Here is a 24390-nt window from a genome sequence, read left to right as displayed (position 1 = left end):
AAGGGCAGATACATAATGTTGTGTGATACATTATTCTCATCTTTTTTAAAGTTTAAATTAAGAGAAATACGAATCCACGTTTTATTATACTTGTATATAAAGCTTGAATACAAATAATCATATTTAAATTATATACTACACTACTACTAGTGTGCGAAGTGTAACAAATATTAAATTATGGCAGTGGTATTATTTCACGGCAGGAAAATTCCGTGTAAAATTTATGACTAAAATTATATCAGCATTTTGAGATAAAAGCAACCAATATCATTCTATCGCTTGAGAATAAATAAACGTTGCGTTCTTGAATTTACAGCGTTTTCTTTTGTATATTTTATTTTAAAATATTAATCGTTTTTGCATAACATTCTGATGACACAAAAATTTCGTGGTAAAAATACTACTATCTGTTATTAATATTAAATAGTATTGATAATAGAATGACGCTCTAGCAATGCTAAAAGTTCAACGATCCACTATTTAGAGGTATCGTAGATCTGCAGCGTATTCTCAGACGATTTTCTAATTCCGCAACGCGATTCATCAGGTGATGTATCTTTCTCATTTCTGCCTCGTACTGCTTCATCTTGCTTCTCATATCATATACTTCTTGTTGCATCAGTTGCTGAAACAAGTTGTAATCGTATCTATAAATAATATATAAATAACATCTGTTTATACTAATACACACTTCGATCTTGATATAAGAAATAACTCAGCAAACTGAAATTGTACTATTGAATTATAATTTCTGTTTTTTTTTAGATTTTTATTCCTTTCTTTAACAAGACTATAAATAAAGTAAAAATAAAAATTTTGACTTCCACCAGGTTACAACTGTTAACTAATTCTAACTAAATCGGTGATTAACAAAAAATCTAATATCGAGATTATACTTTCTCTTTCATCGATAATATCGATTATGATAACATCTATTTTTATTTTTTTAGAATTAGTTGCAAATATACAATATATTTCAAAGAGATAAAAAGTATAAATAAATATATACATATTCTTAACGCATTTATTAATGCAGTAAAATTTAGTTATGCGAAATTATTTGCGAATTTTCTGTTGAGTGTTATATCGAGAGATTCGAAATATGCATAATATTTTAATATTTCTCAAATATATACCACGTTCTCGACAGTTTTCTTCACCTCGTTGATATTCTCGATTGCTAATGTAACTTTGGTGTTCATCTCGGAAGTCTCCGTATCTCTCTTTCTATTTTTGGCCACTTGCTGAAGAGTTTTAATATGTTTTTTTAATTAATTACGTATCATGTTGGCAAGTATTTAACTTACCTTTTCCAATTTAGTTAATCTCTTTAAAATGATCTCGTAGTCTTGGTCATCATCGCTCACCTCGTTTTCTGTATCTACAATTTAAGAGGTATTTTGCACATTATTTTATTTACTATTTTATATCTTTTTAATTATTTCTTTTTAGTTAAATTTTTAGTTATGATATTATAAAACATGAATTTTATATCATATTTATTAATATTACGAAAAAAATTGCGAAATTTAAATATAGTGTAATTGTAAAGACAAAATAGTTACTTCAAACTATTACTTTAATAATTTTTGTTCACAATTTTAATACATTAACTAACAATAAGTATTATTTATAAAATTAAATCTTTGCAAAGGACAATTAGAATTAATAGAGCGAGTTTATAGGAAGAAATTTAACAAAAAATATTATTTTAAAATGGAATTATAGATATATACTATTATACATACCATGAGAAGATATCGGATCTTTTGTTGTCGACATATCAAAATCGTTCTCCAAGTCACGAGCCTCAAAAGCGTTTTCATCCGTATCTGCAAAAAATAGAGACGTACTCTTAAAGTTATTTTTTATAAAATTTTATTTAAAATTTCAAGTTTTGCTTACCATTTCTCCGACAAGATTGGCCATCTTGTTGAAGTTGAAAGCCGGTTCTACAATGACATCGATAGCTACCGGGTAGGTTTATACAAAGTTGTCCGCACGGTTTTTCTATCGCGCACTCGTCTATGTCTGTGAAATAAAGTACTATATAAATAAGTAATACTTAATTTATTTTTTTTTTTTTAGCAAGTAATCTAAAGTGTTGCGTTAGCTTTTGGTATTAAAAAACATCATGGAAAAATTTAAAATGATTTAACATTAAAAATAATAAAATAACAATTTAAAAAATAAAGTTTTAGTAAAAATTTAGATAAGAAAGTGTCATATTTTTTCATTATGTGTAGCCTGATTTAATATTAAAATTTTTTTAGATTTCTTTTATAAGATATGAATCTCTTTCACAAATTTTGTATATGCGATTAGAATATTAACTCTCTCTTTCTCTTATTAAATTATCTGATAATAATAGCATGTATATCCATGTAATTAAACACAATTGGTCCTAACTAATGACATATAAGCACGTTGAAACAATTTGATCGATTCGTCGGTTGCCTTCTCGTGCCTGGTATCATCAGATGTAATTAATTATCGACGTGAAACGATACGATCCTTGATAGGATCACGCAAACACCAAACTAACTGCAGCACAATCCGTATTGCGGTGTCCTGTATCTCGCTGCAACCAAGCAATTGCTGTGTTCTCTTGATGGATTTACGATTTTCCGTCGCGTTACACGAATGTTCTAATCACTGTTCTTTGTATATTATGCAAATGCTAGTATATCGCGAGATCGTGACTACGATGAAAGATCTGATGCTTACTAGAAATGCAAATGTTACTTTAATTGTTGTTCTTTATCTTGCTCCCCTTTTCAGAATAAAAACACGCTATCGTAACTCATTATCGGACAAAATAATTGATAAAATAAATATTAAATTATTTTAAGTTTTTCATAAGAGAAGAAGAGACAGAAAATAAGAATCTTTATCTTATCTTTTAAATATCCTTTGTTTGAGAAAATAGTGTTACTTATGTTTTTAGTATTTTAAATATACATAGGTGTACTAATAATATATGATATTCCGCGAGAGAGAAAGAAAGGGACGATATTAATTTCTAGATCGTATAATTTTCTCGTCAAAGCTAATAATAATAAATGCTATACAATACAACATGGATGTTTGTAATTTGTAAGTGAAATTAAAATTACCTGTTTGGCATTGATTGCCAGTATAACCCTTAGGACACGTACATTTACCAGGCGATGTACAAATTCCACCATTCAGACAGGGTGCTGAGCACGTGGCTGAAGAACAAGTAAATTTAGATTAATCGATTCATATAATTATGAATAATGGCATGTCAAGAAAGAATTTATGAATAAAATTGAATATATCTATTAATATTCTATGTTACATATTATATTAACAGAATTCAAATATAATATTTTGTATTGTTAATAAATATTGCAATCCACACATCTTAATTTATTGCAAATATATAGATAATATATGTTTAAATAATTTAAATTGTTATATTTTTTGATGATAGACAATACATTGATTTTGAAGAACAGTCATTAAATTTACTTACGTTTATTACAACCAAAACTTAAATGAGTAACTTGCGACCACCCTGGGCAGCAAAAAAAACTGGAAGTCATCTCGGTGTACACTAATCTACAATATTTTATAATTGTTTTAGGAAATTTAGAAAATGCACGAAATATATGTATTATATGGGAAAACCAAAGTATAAAATTACACACATTCCTATATAAATATTTATATATTCTTGGTCAATTTATCCTAAAATTAGATCGTGATTTATATCTGGTTTATACTGATGAGAGTTCCTGTACATTTATGAGATATGTGAAGTACCTAATTTGTTGTCCTCGATGAGGATGAGAAGCTATAGGAACTTGCCTCGCACACACTCGTCTCCTGAAATACAAAATATTAATTTTTAATCCAAAAAAAGAGATAGCACTCTTTGTAAATGTAATATATATATATATATATAATGTTATCCATAATACTTGATAATTACACAGTGATCGCGATATCTGAAAGCAAACCGGATGTATAAAAGGTATTATCGCGAAGATATTATCACAGTAAGAATCCTCTTCATATGAATTTTCAAATAATCCTTTCTTCCGATCCCATATCGATTTCAGCTTTGCATTTCGTTATTGCGGCTTACACGACGGGGAAATTAAATCGGCGAGTCGGTCATTTCGATAGTCATCGTAAACGTGCGCGTGTCGCATGTTGGGCCTCTTCGTTCCAGCTGAACTGATCGTTGAAGCACAGTCATTTGAATCGTAAAGTATGCAGAAGGCCGGTTAAATCGTAAAATGCGAAGGCCGATCGAATACACACAGTCGAAATAAGTATTTGCGTTGGTGATGGTATTACAGCTTGTCATGCTTCGAGTCGGCTTTGGAATCAAGCTTACACGATATGAAGCCGATTGTATTTCTGATTAAGGATCTTTCTCTCTCTCTCTCTCTCAAGAACTTTGAATATAAAACGAATAATATCATTGTATGATCTAGAATCAAGATTAAATCTTGAACGTATTATTGAATCACTTAGCAAAAGTAAATCGTGGATCGCGCGATGGGGTGCATCAGACAGAGGAAAGCTCTCAACGATTCATAACATATGGCAATCGTACGTAGGTATAATTAGGTATCGGGACGAACGCTTACTCGACGGAACCACTTCGTCATCGTCGGGTAGAAAATTGTATTTCACCATGACGCTGTCGTGTTTGCTGAAACGTAACACGACCTTTACTGTCGCAACAATGAATACTGAGGACGAGGACGTGGTGGTCTACGTCGAGAGGCGAGAACCGCGATCTATCGTTAAATCTGTCATGAGTGACTGCACAAAGGATCTTATATACACTTATATATGCGCAAATTCGTCGCTATTAAATCTTTTATTAACTCGTATGCATAGTCTGAATAATTCTCGATTTGTTTTCTCATTGCATGTCCGGCGTTGAATGCAGCTTATTGATTGGAAGTCTTTGTTCTCATATGTATTTACATATACATATCTATAATATGCTACTGCAGCAAAATTTATAAAGTCTTGTTATTTTCTGTGATGTATAACGCGCGATAAATTTAATTTATAATTATTTTAATATAATTTAATAATAATTCATATAATAATAATACTAATTTAATAATAATATTATAATTTTAAATATATTGTTATAGGTATAATTTAATGCAGTATGTCATAATTTGCAAAGTATGAACAGACACAAAAATAAATTTAAACGATTTTCTTAAGAATATCAGTCTTGTGATTCTCGGACACTAGACACAAAAAGTTTGGATTTTTTAAACATTTTTTATTAAGGCTCCCGAGTAGTCACCGCGGCCATATCGAAATCGTGATGTTATAAGCGAGAAATAGCAAGAAATGATACCCTGATTTATGTTGCGACTGACGTGTAAATAAAAACATATTTCCACAAAATAATACTACCACTCTCTTCAGCACACCTATAAAAATGTATATAAATAACTGTAAATTGAGTCCGAAATGAACCCCTGAAATGCGGAAAAACACGCGATTTGACAGCTGTCGAAAGGAGAGGAATATGTTACTTCACACAGTTTATTCCTTACACAGCTTGGCAGCCGTACATTTTCACAAGTTTCATAAATACGTTGCACATCACAATACTAGCAAAAAGCAAATAATTAATTGCGACGTAGGTCGCAACATAAATTGGGCTGTTATTTCTCGCTTCTGACATATTTCCCAAAAGAGAGAAAGAGACAGAACTATATGTCGTCACCGTCGACATCGAAGTTTCGCGGCGAGTACTCGGGAGCCTTAATAATAGATGCTCCTGAGAAACCCAAGTCTGCTAATAAGGACAAGCTATTTGTTTATTTTTAATTATTAGAGAGAGAAAGGAATTAGCACAGTATGTGATCGTGTATCGCAAATGTTCTATTCATTTGAATGACTTCTTAATGCTATTTTACTTTCACCATTATAAATTTATTCAGCAAAATTAATGTTTTGAACCTATCGCTTTTCTCTTGGCACAATTTCATGAGACGTTTATTATTTACAAATTGGCTGAAATAATTGAAATAAATGATTTGTTTATAAGACTGTTCCTTCTTTATTATTCGCGTACGTTTTTATTACTCGTTTACGTTGCCTTAATATTAGATGTATTTTGAGAAAATTTTAATATACAATAAATTTAAAAACAAGTTAAAATAGAATTATATTTTTACTAAAAAAATATCAACTTTAAAATCATCAAAAATCATATAAGCGACAAAATATATATAATTTTTTTAAAAATACTTCGCCATTAATCATATTTATATCAGTAATACTGCGATACATATAAATGACAGTTTCGTAAGACATGTGCAGAAACATTTCTTTCTACATACGCAGCGTTGGGCTGTAAAATTACAGTAAAATCATAACACGCCACGTGGAAGCCAGGAAATTGTCTCTCATCACTTATAGTTAGTATCATATAATCTACCACGTCCACGCCTATTGGCAACTGTAGTACGGAATGATTCACGATGATTTCCTCAGGCTTTCTCCAACGCGTAAATCGCCCGCCTATAGCGTGTTCTCAATTCGCGAAAAATCTCGTGAAATGCGTCGCACAACGGGGGTTCAGATACAGTTCCATGAAGGATATTCGCGTGGGAATACTGGTTCGAGAACTATTGCTCCAAGTTTGTTCCGCACGTGTCTCGGTAGACACCGAGATACGATAAGACTGTGTTTCTCTTTCGTTTTTTTTATGATATTAAACGGACATTTCGACAAACAAACATTTCGTAAAAACAAAATTGTCGCAAGGAGCAAGAACGTGTCTCGCGACGACAGAATTATCGGAGATTTATGGCGCGTGGATGATTTATGACGAGAAATCCTGTCTTTCCGTGAAAAACTCCTCATCTCATCAACCGCGGTATTTATGCGCCAACCAGTTACTGGACCAGTTTTATACAGCGTGGGTTAAGGGTCAGTACACTGAAGTGATTGGCAACCGCATCGGCCAAAGTATATGTACATGTATGTGTATCTCTAATTAAAATATTTTTCTAGCTAATGAGATACTAATGCTGCTATAAATACTTGAATTTGTTACGATGTAGAACGGTTTAAAAGTTGTTTTTCGTAAAAAAATGACAAATGGATTCAATATTGTTAAAAAAAAAATAATCTTATTTATGAGATTTATATATATTAAAAATTATACATCACATTATAAAATTATTTAAAAATCATAGTCATAGTTGATTTAAGCAAAATCGTATTAAATATATCCTCTTTTTGCACAATGTACATAGTTGACAAGTGAAATACATGAGAAAACGCATAATAAAATAAACAACATCCCGCATGAGATTAAAGATTAAACATAACGATTAAAGACATCGTCGCGTGACGCGGTTTACAAGATTTTAGCGGAAGGGTGATAAATCCCGAATGAATTATCGCACCAAACGTTTGCATGTCTACGGCTCTCTTAAGCGCTTCCGAAATCTTAGCGGCGATCTCAGGATGGTTTCCATTCCTAACAACACTATGTAGCCCTTAACGCAACGTCGTGTTATCGTGATCGTTTGTTACGTTCGTTTACATCTGTCTGTTGCTCGCGTAGATTTCCGCCGACGATTTCCTTTACCGTCTTTACGAATCTAACGAGCATGCCTTCTTCGCGACACGCGGCTATATTTTGTATCTATATGCGAGAACAAGTTGCAGAAACATTTCTTCGTCAAACCGACAACTATCGGCTCCGTAAATTTTATGAATCTCGTAATTCATGTCAATTTATTAGACCAATAAAGTGACATTTAAGTTTAATACTTGTAAGGCTAATGATTATATATGTTTCAATTTTCTTTCTACTAAATACGAAATGCTGTATATTATATCGTATATGGGTTAAAGTTACAAGCCTGCGAATAATGTTATAAATTTTATACGACTTATGTAAATTGTGTTCATTTTTTAAATTTAAAACAGGTGTAGCAGTTAAAATTGGTTCTCTAATAAATAAAATTTAACAAGAAATAAAATTTAACAAAAAGAAAATATTGTAGAAAACATTTTAATTCTAATTTTATTAAATAAAAAAATAAATAACATTATTTATTATAATTTAGTTTCGTGTAATATTAATTAGAAATTAATGTTTTGTGTGCTCATATATATGTACACACATAGTCATTATAATTTAATAAATCAAGATAAAGTATGTACATTTATTGAAGAATAAGTTATTGATTATTTTATAATAATTTATTAAATAATAAGTTCAGAGAATATAAAACATAATTTTTGCATTTATACTTAAAATTTATTTTTATTGCTTACTGTATTTATCTAATCATATAATAATAATTATATAGGTTTTAAATATTTTAATAATAACTTTTTTGCAAATATTTCTCCATTATTCAATAACGATACTTTTTAATTATAAGTAAAAGAGCAGTAAAAAAAGCTGATATAATTTCTCGTCAGTAGATATATCCAGCAATAAATTCCAACTACAGACGAAGTAAAGTGCAGGTTTAGCGCGGAAATACATGATACATCTTGCACGTCTGGTACAGGGGCAATAAACACTGATCTTTTACTACCCGATTTTTCGCAAATGTTAGCTTACTGTTTTCTTTTTTCTCGCCATGCATTGCGATCTCATGCAGATGTGTGTTTCACAGCTTCCAATTTTGTGCGGTCGGTCATAAAGAAATCAAGCGTTCAACAAGATCAAAGAGTAGCGATTTCCTTTCCCGAATTAGCCAGCGTTTATAAAACTTGAATTAAAATCATGGCTGAAATATGTCATGCGACGGATGACACCGTTCCATTATCGTTAATATTGTCTGTCCGTATTTATTAAATGCATACTAAATGCACTTGAAGATATAATTTTACATACATATATTTTATAAGATACATAGATATATATTTTTTAAGATTATTTCATATCGTGACTATATAGTAAGTAAAAAATAAAATTCCACTTTTTTAATGTGAAAACTAAAAGAAAATTATTTACTCAGTTTTATTTAATTTCTTATAAAATTAAGAAACATATGTTTTAATCAAATATTAATAATTTACATTAAAGTAGATATTTTTGAGATATATTTTTTATATAAAATCAGAAACTCGCATCTGAATTTTAACATATTTTATAAACAATTTTCAAGTTAAACGGAGAAATAAAAATCTAGATGTTATGTAGAAAGTAAGCTTGCCTTAATGCGAATAAAAGCAAAATTTTTGTTTGTTCCGTGAGTATAAATAAGGTAATAAATTAGTAATTACGAATGATTTGAGATGTTGAGGCGGATCCGGACATTGAATTGATCAAGCTAATGAAGGGGCAAACAAAGCTATCGATTGTCGGTGGTATAACGACCATTTGTTTTACGAGCGGTCCGCATGCAAAACACGTGGAATCTCGACTGGCACTTTCGCGAAGAGGAACAAAGAAACTGGAGAGTTGAAGTGCCACTTGTGTGTGCTCGTATAGCAATTTGTTTAAGGTTTTCCAACGACTACCTCGGGCTTCAGTCATCGGTCGCTGTTTTATAAGTGCAACTAAATTGATCAAATGCAGTCCTGGACACTCGTGACATCCCACTTTTTTACGTTGCTCCAAAATATCACACGAGTCAATTAACAAAAAGCTCCTTGGATACATTTTGTAGCTCAGAACAAAGCTATTTAAAAAAAATAAATAAATAATAAAAATAATAGTTATATTTTTTTTTTAAATTACATTAATATTACATTAATTTCTAGGTTTTTATTTAAGTGACCTTATTTTTTACATACAATACTTTAGTGGTAATAAGTTTATTTTAAATTTATTACATATAAATATTTTCTTTTAATTTTACAAACAAGTTCTATTAATTTTTTATAATAATAAAAGTTTTATTCATTACAAGTATTATGTTTGAAAACTATTACAATTTTTAGTTCTTTAAAAATATATAACTGTATGTGACTTAATAGTGTGGTGAACAAATTTAATATACGAGTGTGATGTATACAACAACTTTTCAATGCACTCCTCAAAGATTGTACGAGCTACTTGAAAATTACGACGTATCTTATTTCAGGATTCGAAGCCTGAACACCATAACACACCTATATATTGCATGTTTCAATTACGAATCATGATAACACCTCTTGGCGGTAATTTTATTTTCTCGCAGCTGCATCCGCATAGCTTATCACAAAAGTAACAGAGTTATTTTTAAGACGATTGGATGAGTTCCATGCACTGCTGTAATATTTTTTCCGGTACTGCATCCCTTTATAATACCTATAAAAATGGCAGCCTTCTGCATTACATAAAGAATTCCTTCCGTAAATATTTTTCTATTATTCTTCTGAGAGTTAAGTGCCTTTCAACATGAGCTTCTTTTCACGTAAGAAAATATTTTTAATATACATTTCGAATCATCTTTTTGTGTCATATCTCTAAAATTTGTCTAATCTATAAACAAATAAAGTCAACATTTTGCTGTACTTAAAAGGTTGAAAAAAATAACAATAAATAAATAAATTAAATTCATGTATTTCGAAAGAAATGTTGAGTATAAAATATTTTAAATTTTGAAATATTTCTTTAAATAACATTAAATTTAGTATTAATATTTTATATAATTAATTTTTTGTATAATTATATAATTTAGTTTCAATATTTTTTTAGAGAGAGAAAAATATCTTCAATATTATATATTACATATGTATGGTGCCAGAGAAAGAAGCTATTTTTTCGACTGTTATAAGAGCTTTCCGAATGTTGCACTTTCATACATTGTTAGATGTATAATCATTCTGCCGTACTCACGAAGTGTAAACGAACGATGTCTAAACAATTCCGTATCGCAAATCATACGATGTATTCGTTAACGAGAATTTGTCGGTCGTCGATCCTTCTATCTCGCTGAGATAATTCGTAGTGATTCATGCCTGCTAATTTCAGCTCTACGCTTTAAAGAACTGCTTACATGAGTCTTTTTTTTTTAAGGCTCATTCCATTCTTTATTATTCACAGCATTACAAATAATTGGTTTGCCAATAGCTCGATAAGGTTTATGTATTTAATATTTATTTGTATTCATATTTAATTTATTAATTTTTACGCGCGAAGATTTGTATAAAAGTGATTTATTTTTTTATATGTACAAAAATATATATAAAAATCTGTAAAGATAGCGTTAAAAAGTAAAATTAAATATATAATAAAAAATTTTAAAAAAATAATGAAAGAAATATTGTTTCCTCAGATTGTCTAAAATAATAATATTTTATCATCTTTAAAGACAATTATATTATATAACACTTCGAAAAAAAATAATATGTAATATAGGAAGACTTTAGATTTTTATCTTAAAAATATTTTGCCACTTGATTCTTTGGAAAAATTCTGATGGCGTCTACGGTCTCATTTAATCTCGGATCCCTCGGTGTTTCCACAAACAAAGAAATTGCCGGTCTGCGCTGTCCAAGAACGCACAGTCCATATTTGCGAAAGCGGCGAATCGCCGCTCGTTCATTTAGAGATTGCATCTCTTGCGCGTCGAAAGCCGTTCTCTTAGCGGAATGCGCGACGATGCAACGGGAGCCGCGGGCAGGCAGCGCAAAACTTCCAAATTACAAAATTGCTTGATGATGGGTTACCCAGGTTACCGCTCAGGTGAAGTAATTATGCGCCTACGCGGTGCCAATAAGACGCGCAGCGTCTCTCATTACTGGCTTCCTGTGCTTCGTTTTCTACGCGTTACTCGGTGATGCGGCGCACGACGTGTCTTGCCATTTAACTTTTTGAACGAACGTGGGATACAAAGTATTTTGCATTAATTTTCACAGTGTCATTAAACTTAAACTTGCATAGATACCATTATCCTGTTTTCCTCGCGATGGGAAAAAAGTTTTATCCGTTATGTGGAATAATGGAAATTTTTGAAACATTACGCGCGATTTTATGCAACATTGTTATAAATAATAGCAATTTCATACTCAGCTACTCTAAGGTTTTCACTTGACATTCAAATTGATTTCAGAGAACTGAAAAATGTTTGATTTCACTGTATATGTATGTATACTTTTTAGGATATTTTTACTTGGAATCTCTCGCAGCATCCCGGCTATTGTATTCGGTGAATCGAGAACCAGTTCTTATTCAACGACCCGTTCGTTTCGACCGTTCCCAGAACAAATACCGGCAATTCGTCGGTAGAAAAAAAAAATAACTCTGACTTTCTTGCATCTCCATATGCGGAATCATTCAACTCGCTCGTTTTCTTTGGCGAGTGCAATTTATGTTCCCGAACACCATTTGCCTCCTACCATAAGTTTGTCTATAAACTTTGTAGTTGTCTATTAATTCTGTTGTTATGCAATTTCACACGCAAGACTAGGTTGGGCAAACGACGTGGCAAAGCGTGAACTTTCTAGTAAAGTCAATTGAATATTGCACAATCACAGCACGATATATTGTATGATTGATAGTACCTATAAACTACTACATCTTTATCTTGATTCTGATGCTTAAAGATTTCGTGCAGTTGTTTTTTTATATGTACCTATAATCTCTCAAGCAAAGTAAATTTACATAAATGATATTTTAAAATATCTGGATATTAATCTTTTAAAATTAATTATAATCTTTTAGTGTCTAATGCTTAATTTTATATAATTAATAGGATCCGAATAATAATTTTTTTCCTCCAACGTCTTTGAGTGCTTATTATTATTTTGAACATGACAAAATATTATTAATCAATTTATTTTTATTGCGTAGAAAAAGAATTTTAATCTACTTACTTTTTTCTAGTTTTTTTAAATACACATATTTTACGTAGAGAAGATTATTAGAATATATTTATTTCAAATTAATTTTTGTGTTTTTTTATGCACTGAGGAAATCTTGAAAAAGATTGGTCCGTGACTTAACGACCTTAGGAAGCAAAATCTTAACGCGCCATAAAGGTCTGTAGTAACTTTTTTATTTTCAACCTTTATATGAGCGGTGGCAATTATTCGGATCGATACAATGATCGGTGATGATAAAAATAATATTTGAATCAAAATTAATGAAAGGCAGAAGTCTGCACATAACAAAAGATTAAATTATTTTTTATTATATTTATATTGTTATTATACATATATTTTTATATTAGTTTAGAGATTATATGTTTCATGTATGTACATATATATATATAAAAACTTCTTTTATTAAATTAAATGTTATATTATATAAAATATTTTAATCACAAAAATGTGACTATAAGAAGTAAGTACGATTTTAATTACAAAAATCTTTTTTTTATTATTATATTGTTATTTCTTATATTTTTAGTGTAAATAAAACAAAACAGGAGACTAATCGCAGGATACCCTTGCATTAGTCTGTGCAAATGCATAGCGCATGCATCAGCGCAAGTGTACGTGCGTCTCGTGCCTTATTCACCCATTCTCTTCTCTTTCGCTTTTGACCTTTTCACCCCTCGCGTCCGCAGCCTGCGGATAAAAGTTCACGCTAATGGATTTACATGAAGCCGCTATCATCGAACGTGGCAGGATCGAGCTGCGAGCATCCATCTCGATCGTTTATTCCTCAGTTTCTTTCTGCCGCGATTTAAAAGCTCTATACTGCAACTATATTATACTTTTACTTAGTAAACATAAGTTCTATTGTTTATAAATTTATTATTTAACGTATTCGTTTATTGAAATTATTTAGAAAATTATCTTTCCAATTTCGATTATAAAATAAAATATATTTTTATGAGAATATTTTTGCATATATAAGTTTTTCATGAATTTTGGCAATATTTTGTGTTTATTTTATTTTTCAGATACACTTATTAAAAATCTGCAAACACGAATATTTCTTCTGTCACTATCACTCTTCTCTTACCTATCTTTCAAGCTTCAACTTCTTCATTATTTCGCGATTGTTATTATTGCTTGCAACTGACAGGGGAACTAGATGGATCATTTCGATATGATTCAATGTCGAGCCTGCACGTCCACCGAAATTGTACGTCTTCCTTTGATCCAACGGGCGATCGATGCTCGCGGCCTTCGCGCGAAATTATAAGGTCATGGGTCGAAGCACGCACATGCTGCTTGCTATCGCATAGATTCTATTCAACAGTCTTGAAACTTTAGGAAAGCAATATCGATTTTCATCAACTTTTCGGTAATTAGATTCTCGATACCCTATACTGCCCTGATGCAATAATGAGTTTAATCATAGCTCCTTAATTCGAAATCAGTCAAAACTTTCGTCGATGAAGGAAATATCGATAACTCGAGAATCCCTGTTTTAGATCTGAAGCTTTTTGCAAATAATTTTCATTATATTAAAATCGCGGTTTTCCTTCAGTAAAAATATTAGGAAGAACCACAAAGTTTTAATTTTTATTATTAAATACCTTTATAATAATTTTTTACAATATTATAATACAATTTAAATTAAAATAAAGTTTAATATATAATTATTAATTAAAGCACTTCTCTCGGTTTGTTGAAATATGCTTTAAATCGATCTTTAATCTAATTGAACATCTAAATCATGCTGTCTTATTATTATTAAAAAAATATAGGTCTCTACAAATTGATCGCAACTTCACTTGTAACGAATTCAGAAAATACGCATCTCACGCAGTATCCTCAGGGTTGAATGGCCGACGCTGATATGTTTATCCTGTGAGATACTGGTTGACGAAAAGGGAGAAAAAGGGAATAAGACAGGAGTACACAAAAGGAGTACTCTATTTGCAGCCATGGAATTTGTTTCTTTCTTCTTTTTTTCTATCCGCGATGCCGATTGGGAAAAATTCTGTTGAAGCCACAAAATGAACTTTAAAATAAAATACAAAAAAATAGTAAGTTTCACCGAAATAATATAGAAAAATAAATTTCCGAATCTAAAAAAATTATATCTTCTTGTTAGAAGTATATGTCAATCTCTCTGGCTTGCTAAAGCATATTTATAAATTAACGATATCGACATTAATGGCACTATCGCATTTAATATATATTGTATACATTATCATCTGTATGCACTTTGCATACATATCACTTTCAATGGGTTAGTTTTAGTATGCTATGCAGATGCATTCGGCACCTCCAGCGTTCCATGAAGCCCGAGTACAACGAAGCATTGTACTTTTAATTTAAGTAATGATTTTGCACGTGCGCCGAGTGTGAAAGCACGATGATTAATATAATGTTTCACATGTTTTACATTGAAACATAAAGACTGATATTTGCGTATTTAATGCTAAATATGTGTAATTAAATTTAGTATTTTATTAAAATTATTGTAATTTTATATCAAAAGATTTTCTATTGATATGATCTGGTCAAAAATAAAGTGCAATATTATTAACGATCTTAATTAGTTGAATGTTCTCTTGAAACAAATAAAATATTATAATAATTTAAAGACATTTTTATATACATATCTTTTGGTCATGAAAATTTTATTGTCAAAGAGATACAAAAAAAAATCAAGGCACTCTGTGAATTTATAAACGACCTTGTCATAACACATAATACGATAATAATCGCGTGTTTAATGAAATTTGCAAAATGCAGTTATTATCACAATTGTGGATTGAAAAGCATATTTACCCGATAAGAAACATACGCAGTCGAGTTTTAATATCTTTTCTTCAGAAAATTTATTGTCTGAACAAGCTTTGCTCGTCTTGCGCTTTCGTGAATATATATGCATGTTTAATCATGTGCTTTGTTTTTTGTGCTGTTTATGCGTGAAATAATTGTGTTTCAGAGCAAAGAAATAATTGATTGTTAGAATTAGATAGTTGTATTTAAATATGATTTGAATATTTATAATATTAATTAATTGTTCATATTTTAGACAATTAGTGGGAAATATCGGCACTTCTTAAAGGCTCAATAATAAGTATGAGCAAAACAAACTCTAGATACTCGAATTGTAAAGTTTAGGTGTGGAATATTTTAAGCAGATTAATCAAATTTCTTCGAAATATAAACGAGAAGGTACATAAATTGGCTTATTAAAATACTCGAATATCATTAAACGGATTATTTTTAAGTTATGCTATACAAATTTTTGAAATTTTTATCCGCGATTTGATCACATTTGAATGTTTACTTTAATTTATAAGTAAAAATGTCTTCTGAGAAATTTAATTAAGATTGTAAATGCAAATTAGAGACTAAGATTTTAAATATTACAACAAACGCACAGTAAAGTTTGAAAGAAAAACTTCCTTTTCATTTTATCAAAACAAAAAATAAAGAAGTATCGTTTATGTCTCAATTTAGTTTATTCTGTATGTTCATTTAACGAGCTCGAGTTCGACGAAAAAAGCTAAAAGTTTCTTCACGTATGTTGTCTGTGATAAATATATGTTTCTGAAGATTTTAGCTATTTGAATATTTTTTCAAAGTAAAAGATTCATTTTGTCACTTTGCTAATAAATGAATTTCAATGCATTTATCTTATAAATCCATTTAACTAGTTCTCTATGATTCGAGAGAATATTATTTGATGCATTTTTCTGACTATCTTTTGCAAGAAAAAAGAAATAGAAAGAAGGTTAACTGACTTATTAACTGACATTTAATTATAAGATTTATACTTTGAAAGCATTTTATATAGTTGACAGAATATTATATAATATTAATATGTAATAATATTAGTATTTATTTGACAAGTTACAAATGACCATATTTTAACAAGTAATAATAATAAATTTTTCCATTTTTTACGTAGAGATAATGATAAATTAAAAATTAAATGAACAATTAGTGATGTATATTTTAGAATATTAAAGCGTTAAGTATTTCGTATTTTTACAATTACTTTAATTAAAGAAGTTATCTACTATAATTTCTGCTATACATATATAAAAATAATTTTTATTTTATTAAACAAAAATCTACAAGTGGGCAAAGAGAAACGTGTGAATATTATATCTGTTATACTTATTTAGTTTTATTAACTCGCAATAGCTTCGCGTACGGTATCGGAAAATAGTTGTTAACATTTCCGATGGGGATGATGGAACGCAGTTCCCGAGAACACATTACCTCGACGAATGACACCTGTCTCTTTATAATCTCATTGCTCGTCGATCAACCATCGATGTTGAGTTCTATAGCGATAAGCAATGGCAACAAGCTGGCCAGTGAAATGTGCCTAAGAGTGACATTGCAGGATAGTTATCTGGAGTACTCGGAACAGTTTGAATATTCATTATTCGCGTTTCTCTCGATGCTCATCGATCATTCGAACGGTGTCGCAAGCTGAAGCAACATAAATAATCGAGACAAAACGTGGCCGGCGGTAAGGAATGCCGTGGTCCATATCTCTTTGCTCGCTCAAACAATAGATATGTACAACAATAGCCGTTAATTACGAGAAGAAACGTGGTATAGCATAATCATCGTGCATATTTTTTTTTTTTTTTAATTAATACGTTAAACAGTTTTAAACCCTCTCTGAAATTATTGCATCACACACAGTTTAGGAAAGATTAATATAATGATAATGAATTTTAAATTCATAATCCCTTCCCGTCGATTTAAAGAGAAGTTAATTTTTGATCGATACACATCTTATGTATCGTGTCAGCAAGATTCTGAATATCAAGATTGCAAAGTGACACTGGACTGGCTGATATCACGCATATGTCATTCACAAATTTTTCCAATGGCTTTAAATAGATAAATCGCGTTTTAAGTGTTACGATCGTCGCGTCAATGGACTTCAATCGATGACACGATCTGGCACATTGTATCAGCTGCACATCGTATCAGCCGCACATCGTATCAGCCGTTAAGAAATCCTCGACGCGAAGTGCACGAGAGTTCGACCGTGTGTGCATGATGATGGGGAGAGAGAGAGAAAGAGAAAGAGAGGCACGCACACTGGTATCTCGGACAGGTTTACAAGATTTTTTAGCCTGAGGCACGCATCTGGGCAACCCGATCGCGACTCGCAAGGTAGAACATCGAATTATTGTACTCGGATTAAATAGTAACTAGAGATTCTACCACGTGCATGTGTATGTATTGTACGATTATTAATCTGTTCAATGCAAGCATATATGTTTTACATAATGAAATGTTGTGAAAAGATTTTATTTAGAAACTTATCGGTAAAACATGATTATTTGTTGCCGTAAATAATTATTACTATAATTGTTAATATAATATATACGTATTAATGATATATTTTAACTCTCTATTTAGTTATATAGAATTCAAGAAATTTAATTGTCACCGTGTCATTGTATACATAAAATATTTGAAGTTGTATGAAATATTTGTTCTTTTTCATCCCGTTTGCCAAAGTGTATGCAATTATGACAGTAAACAGAGTTTGTAACAAAAGGCGACGGAGAAAAGCAAAATACAGATGATGAACACTGTGCAATAATATTGAGCGGTACAGGCGCCGGTTTGCTCTTTCATCGGTGTTTATATTGCCACGAGAACTTTTTACTATGCCTGGCGTGAACGCCCGCAAGGCTTTATGACGGGCAATCATCGAATCACGCTGAAGAGCGGAATGATCTCGTGGCTGTCAGAAGGTGATAAAAGTTACGCCGTATGGTGATTTGCTCTTAATGCTCGCTTGTGGGAAACCTAGTGTGAGACGCAAGGGTGAGGTGAGAATGGAAATATCTGATGCTGCTTGTTCCAGGAAAATACAACATCCATCTTTTGCTCAGAACTTTACTCGATTGTAATCTCTCTCTCAGCACGACTGTTATATAAAATATATTGAAAATGTGCGAGCATGTAAATTAAATTTTGTCAATATCTTTTTTTTATCTATATGTGATATTAAGTTATCTTGAAAAAATATGATTGAAGTTATACTATAAAATAAATGCTTTTACATTCGGCATAATAATTTTAATTAATAGTTATGATATTAGAGATTTATTTATACAAAAAGATATGCGCTATTATTTATATATAATTAACCCTTACTCCGTATTGTTATTTTTGGCACTTTCTAACTGTATAAATGGGTCAGGATATTTTCGATAAGTTTATTAATATGTAAAAGTGTTTTAAAAAAATCTGAAAAAATGTATATACCTTCTTTGAACATTCTAAATAAAGACTAAAATAATAAATTTAAAAAATAATTTACTTAAATATATTATTTTATGATTATTTGTTTTCGAGAAATTGATTTTCGAGAAGTTGTTAGAAAAATCACAGACAAAAATGATCCATCAGTACGGAATAAAGGTTAATAACTTTGATGAAATCATAAAAAAATTCTGAATTTATCTTCAGAATTTTATTAATTTTTACTTTACTCAATGCCGCAATTAATTAAAATATGAAATTTTCGTAGATCGAAGATCAGCTTTATGTTATTATTAAATTTTTTAAAGCCGCACACATTCAAGAAGTTTACGCAGAGAATTTTACAAAAGGAAAGTTTTACGGACAACCAATCAGGTTAATTGGCACCTTGGGATTATAAGCTGGGATAACAGAGAGAGAGAGAGAGAGAGAGAGAAAGAGAGTGCCATTTATCCGGATAATTTTAATCCACGTGTATTGCGAGCCGTTGCATGCGTTGCAAAAGGAATCCGCCGTCGCGCGCAGACAATCCCAATAATTGTACGCGACAGAGAAACGCGTTACGTGCGAGATAATTAATCGGTCGATTAATTAAACGGCTCGGGCGGCTCGCCTTTGAACGGCGATGCGTTCGCATACGGCCTTATTCCGTCGACAATCGCGTACGGCGATCGTACATCATCGCGCGGACGCGGGATGTCGTTCATTGCTCGTAAATATAGTAATTCAGCGACACGTTAGCGACCCCGTATATTTACGCGCGTTGAGGTTCATTCACTTCCATTTACGTGCCGCGACGAGTGATTGCGCCCCGTTGCACTCTTGAATTATTTCGCGACGCAAATATGCAAATATAGAATTGTCTATTTCTCTAAACGAAGCTTGTCTCCATCAACGCTTTTATTAATCTTTCATTAGAAAGCAAAATTGAGGTTTTGATTAAAGCAATTTACATATGTCATTTAGGCAAAAGATAGATTAAATTTCTTTTATAACGTATTTAATGAATCATTGTATATTTGAGTGTAAATTGAGATTCATTTTCATAACATTTGACATAAAAGAAACACAGTTTGTTAAGTTTAAATCAAATATGATTCACACGCACATGTAAAATTTTATGTTTTATTTATAGCATTTATTATTAATACATGCAGATATTTTATCGCATATTTTGTATTTCTTTAACTCTATTATGGAACATAAAATGCAAATCGTCAACGACACGTAATTCTTTTGCATGAAGGTGTATTGTTTTCTGTACTCAATCTGATTTCGGTATGCAAATATCTCTTATGTATGTTTTCATGCATCAAGATAATTTTCTGTGTATTCTACTCTATAAATTATTTATTGCAGAGTATTTTCAGTTTATAATAATATGCATTTTCTACTCTTTAATTTCTAGACGCAAATTATAATTAGCTAATGTAAACTTTGAATTCTTGCAATCAACTCATTCACAAGATAACGTCTACTCATTATAACAATTTAATTCGGAATGAAGTCATATTCAAATAAATATTCAAAATTTCTAAATTACGACGACGTTACAAAAACTAATTATTCCATATTATTTCATTTTTTCTTGAGCCTGCCAAGTTTATTTATTACTCACCCCGTATGATATCTGGTGTGCGTAGGAGCTGTTGTCGGAACCAGCTGATAGCTTTGCGTGACGGCTTCTCTCGGCTGATGCCGATGATTGCCGTGATAACCCGCGTACGCTGTCGCCCTGGTACCATCGTGCTCCGCTATCGTCACAACACCGAACTTATGTTCCACATGATGATGCCTCGACACCGAATTTATCTGCTGCGGTGATCTCGTTGTCGCTGACACCTGCGGCCGCAAGGTCTGTGTCCATGGACTCCTCGTAGTGGTCGTTTCTCGGAGGCTGCTATGTTCGTTGTCCGGGCGATTGTGCCTGGCACGAAGAAGTCTCTCGCGATACCAGACTGGCCAAACGACTCTGTGGCTGTGCGAGGGCAACCGATGATGATCCTCCGGAGACGATAAACCGGAGTTTGCCGTAGCGGCGATAAGCAAGCATGTTAGCAGTATCTTCAGGGCCATCGCGTCCAGGCTCTTCGAATTACTTATCGTATTTATTGTAACGATCGCGCAACGTCCTGACAACGACAATGTACGAGCCGTCACATCCTCGACGGCCGCGGTGGACGCGCTAAGTCTAACGCGCGACGGACATCCGGTGCGAGATCCTCTACGAGCAGCTGAGAGCACTACTGAGAGCACTACCGAACGAGACACACGAAGCAGGGCCCACGTGCTTCAGCTGCTTGGTACCAACCCCACCATGGGTCTCCTTCTTTCTCCTTCTGTCTCGTTCCTTCTCCCTGTGTTTTGCCATGCTTCCTTCTTCTTCCCCCATTGCCGCATTTACTCAGCAGTATTCGTTTGTGGCCCAGTCTGCCCGGTCTGGCTCTCTTTCTCCCTTTCTCCTTTCCATTCTCGTGCTATAGCAAGCGGTCTGTTCCCCTGATATCCCACCGAGTTCTTCGGTAACCACCTACATATCCTTCCGTGGTTTAACCGATGCGGAGAGGGCAGCGTCTTTCTCGTGGTGGCTATCTTTATGAGCGATAACGCTATTCCGGACAAAGCTCTTGCGCCGGCTGCAAAGGTATCGCGGCTCACAACGGATGTAGGTCGTATATGTATATGATTTAGTAGATGCAGCTTGTGAATTCCATTGTTACCGGAACAAAATATCAAATAGTGAACAAAGGATAAAATAAGCGTATAAATGCAGGATTTTCAATTGTACGTCTCTCGGAAGAAAAGAAAAAAATACAAATTAAGATTCTATAATATTTAAAAATCTCATACTTAAATTGACAACTATACAATATAAAATAAAAATATATATGTTGACATAATTAGAATAAACAATAGTAGATACTAATATATCATAAGTTTTGATAACATTAATACTGTAATAGAAAATTTTAATAATTATTTTTTAAATGTCATTTTAGAAATTTAAGGAAAATATTATATTAATTATAATAAAAGGATATAAAAACACAAAAAGGTTAAAGTACGGAATCAGAAGGAAATAAACTGAATTAAATGTTTATTAAGATAAAATACGAAATACGTGATAATAACATGGTGCGAAAATACTTAAAGTTAATATCACAATCATTATAATAATTATAATAATATAGTTAGGTCATTATATCCCGGTGATTTGCTGATAATCAAGATAATCAATGCGGTAATAATTGTTGTCATGACCAGGAACCGCAACATATAAACCGCTATATATAATGGTCAGCTCTATGCATAATTCTGTTACTGATCTGTGTTCCTCATTATTATAAGAAAAAAATAAACCGCAAACTATAAAATAAGCATTTGCAAGTTACATCTAACTGATATATGTACAAAGAAAGACATTATAATAAATATTAATGTAGATTTAAAAGGATATATCTAAATATATATATGGAGAAATATTTTTATCTGGCTTTTAAATAAGAAAAATATGACATCCAAAGATTTTTGTATTATTAAACTTTTGATTTTCTCTGTTTAAAATTGCTTAATCTAAAATTATATACCAACATAAGATACAACAATGTTTTTTTATTCTCTCTAACAGTCACTATATGTACATTGAAGAATAGATTTCCTAAGATTACATTGATACAGCCGATTCTTCTGAATCTAGCCAGCAATGTCGAGGGAATTGCTCCAGACCAACAGCGGTCGATTTTGCAATGCCAAAGTTGGAAGTTACGCGCACTAGAAGTCCCTGTGCAATTCCTGAATCACTTCGGCCAAGACGTTACTTGAGACCAAGGTCAGTGGTGCAGTGGCTGCAACCGAGGTCTCGTTACTTTTTTGCTCATTCCTCGCGAACGGAGACGAGCGGAATAATTGCGTGGATCATCGTCACGTTATTGCCCATTAGAGGAGAACGGGGGAGGGGGGGAGGATGGAACACAAAACACAGAAGCATATCGCAAGAGATAAATCAATGTGGCAGGATAATATACCGCGACGCTCATTCCCACGAGCACGATCTACCCTTCCCATCTATTCGTGATCTCTCCAGTACTTTGATGTTTCACGGCTTTGTCGTGTCATACAGAGTGTTGAGTATGAGATATTGTTTAGATTAGGCAGGTTAGAGATATACTTTGCGGAGGAAAAGGAAAGAAATTTAGAAAAATTGCGTGCTATGAATTCCTTCGATTTCTTTTTCTTTCTCTTTATCTCTTTTATTCTCTTTGTATTGTTACATTTCCTATGTAAGATAAATGTACTCATTTAAATGCGAAGGACACAGTGAAGCCGAAGTAATGTTTCATTCAGACAGTGCTAGTGCGCTCAAATGAAATGCTTATGATTAATGCTGCCGACACTACATAGGAATGTTAATCGAACTCTCTGTGATCGCAAAAGTTTTTTCTTTTTCCCTTATGTGTCGTCCTTTCGCCGATGCATATGATAAGCCTCGTTATCGGAATATCGTAGACATCGTCTTATTAATTATTGCTCGCACACACTTTATTCTGTCGATAATTCGTCGGCAGTCCGACCGGTTCGTCTTCACAATCAATTGCAGGCTAATCGAACTGCACGTAAGCAATCATGACGTTGAATAACGATTAGTTATTCCCATAGTTAGCTTTAGGCTGTGTTTCAAATTATGACCGAGTCAATGCAAGCACAATCTTATGTTATCAAACATAAAAAGAAAAATCAATTTATGTAGTTAAAACTCTTTATAATATATATGTAGTACTATCTCTTGAATAAGCTTTCAAAATGTGCTTCATTAAAATAAAGTTTTCTTCATAAAATTGTGATTTAATGTTTATCCGTTATTATATCTTTTCGTAATTTGTGCAAATTGTCATTAGGATTTATTTTTAAATAAGCAAGAGCTTAAAAGTTACAAAAATACTCAAACTAATTGTAAGAACAATTCTAATTTAAAGAATATTCGCGATATAATCCCTGTGAGAGATACTCTAAGAATTTCAGCATCTTAGAAACTGTGTCGTTGGAATCTGTTGCTCCAATTTGCATTTTCACGAATTAATTCTGAGAATATTCATAAGAAAAACACTTACTGAAAAAGCTCATAAATGTGCATCTCTGCACAATATCTTCTATAAAGTATAGAAAATTCCACTCTGTGGAGGGAAGTAATGTTGCGGAAGAAATTAATAGTCGCGAGAAGAGTCACTGAAGTTATATCGACACTGTAAACTTTGACCTTTTCTCGAGAGGAAACATACAACATAATCGAAAATTAATCTTGTGATAATAATT

The 24390-nt window shown here is 32.0% G+C and overlaps 2 protein-coding genes across 3 annotated transcripts in view; one reads left to right on the top strand and one right to left on the bottom strand.

Annotated features, from left to right (window-relative positions):
* Positions 1–24390, top strand: part of LOC140664207 (uncharacterized) — a 50462-nt gene that overhangs the window by 18227 nt on the left and 7845 nt on the right. The gene's annotated exons all lie outside the window — the stretch shown is intronic.
* Slow (epidermal growth factor-like protein slowdown) lies at positions 74–21636 on the bottom strand. Its single transcript, XM_072888467.1, has 9 exons — positions 20699–21636; positions 3790–3852; positions 3500–3585; positions 3117–3212; positions 1906–2031; positions 1749–1832; positions 1308–1381; positions 1137–1244; positions 74–625 (listed from the first exon to the last, which is right to left on the bottom strand). The coding sequence occupies exons 1-9, from the start codon at positions 21154–21156 to the stop codon at positions 458–460; spliced, it is 1263 nt and encodes a 420-aa protein (XP_072744568.1). The 5' UTR covers positions 21157–21636; the 3' UTR covers positions 74–457.

The sequence above is a fragment of the Anoplolepis gracilipes genome, chromosome 3 (genome assembly GCF_047496725.1).
Source record: "Anoplolepis gracilipes chromosome 3, ASM4749672v1, whole genome shotgun sequence".
Lineage (NCBI taxonomy): Eukaryota > Metazoa > Arthropoda > Insecta > Hymenoptera > Formicidae > Anoplolepis > Anoplolepis gracilipes.
The sequence above is the reverse complement of the archived record's forward strand: the minus strand, read 5'-3'. Positions and strand labels throughout refer to the sequence as shown.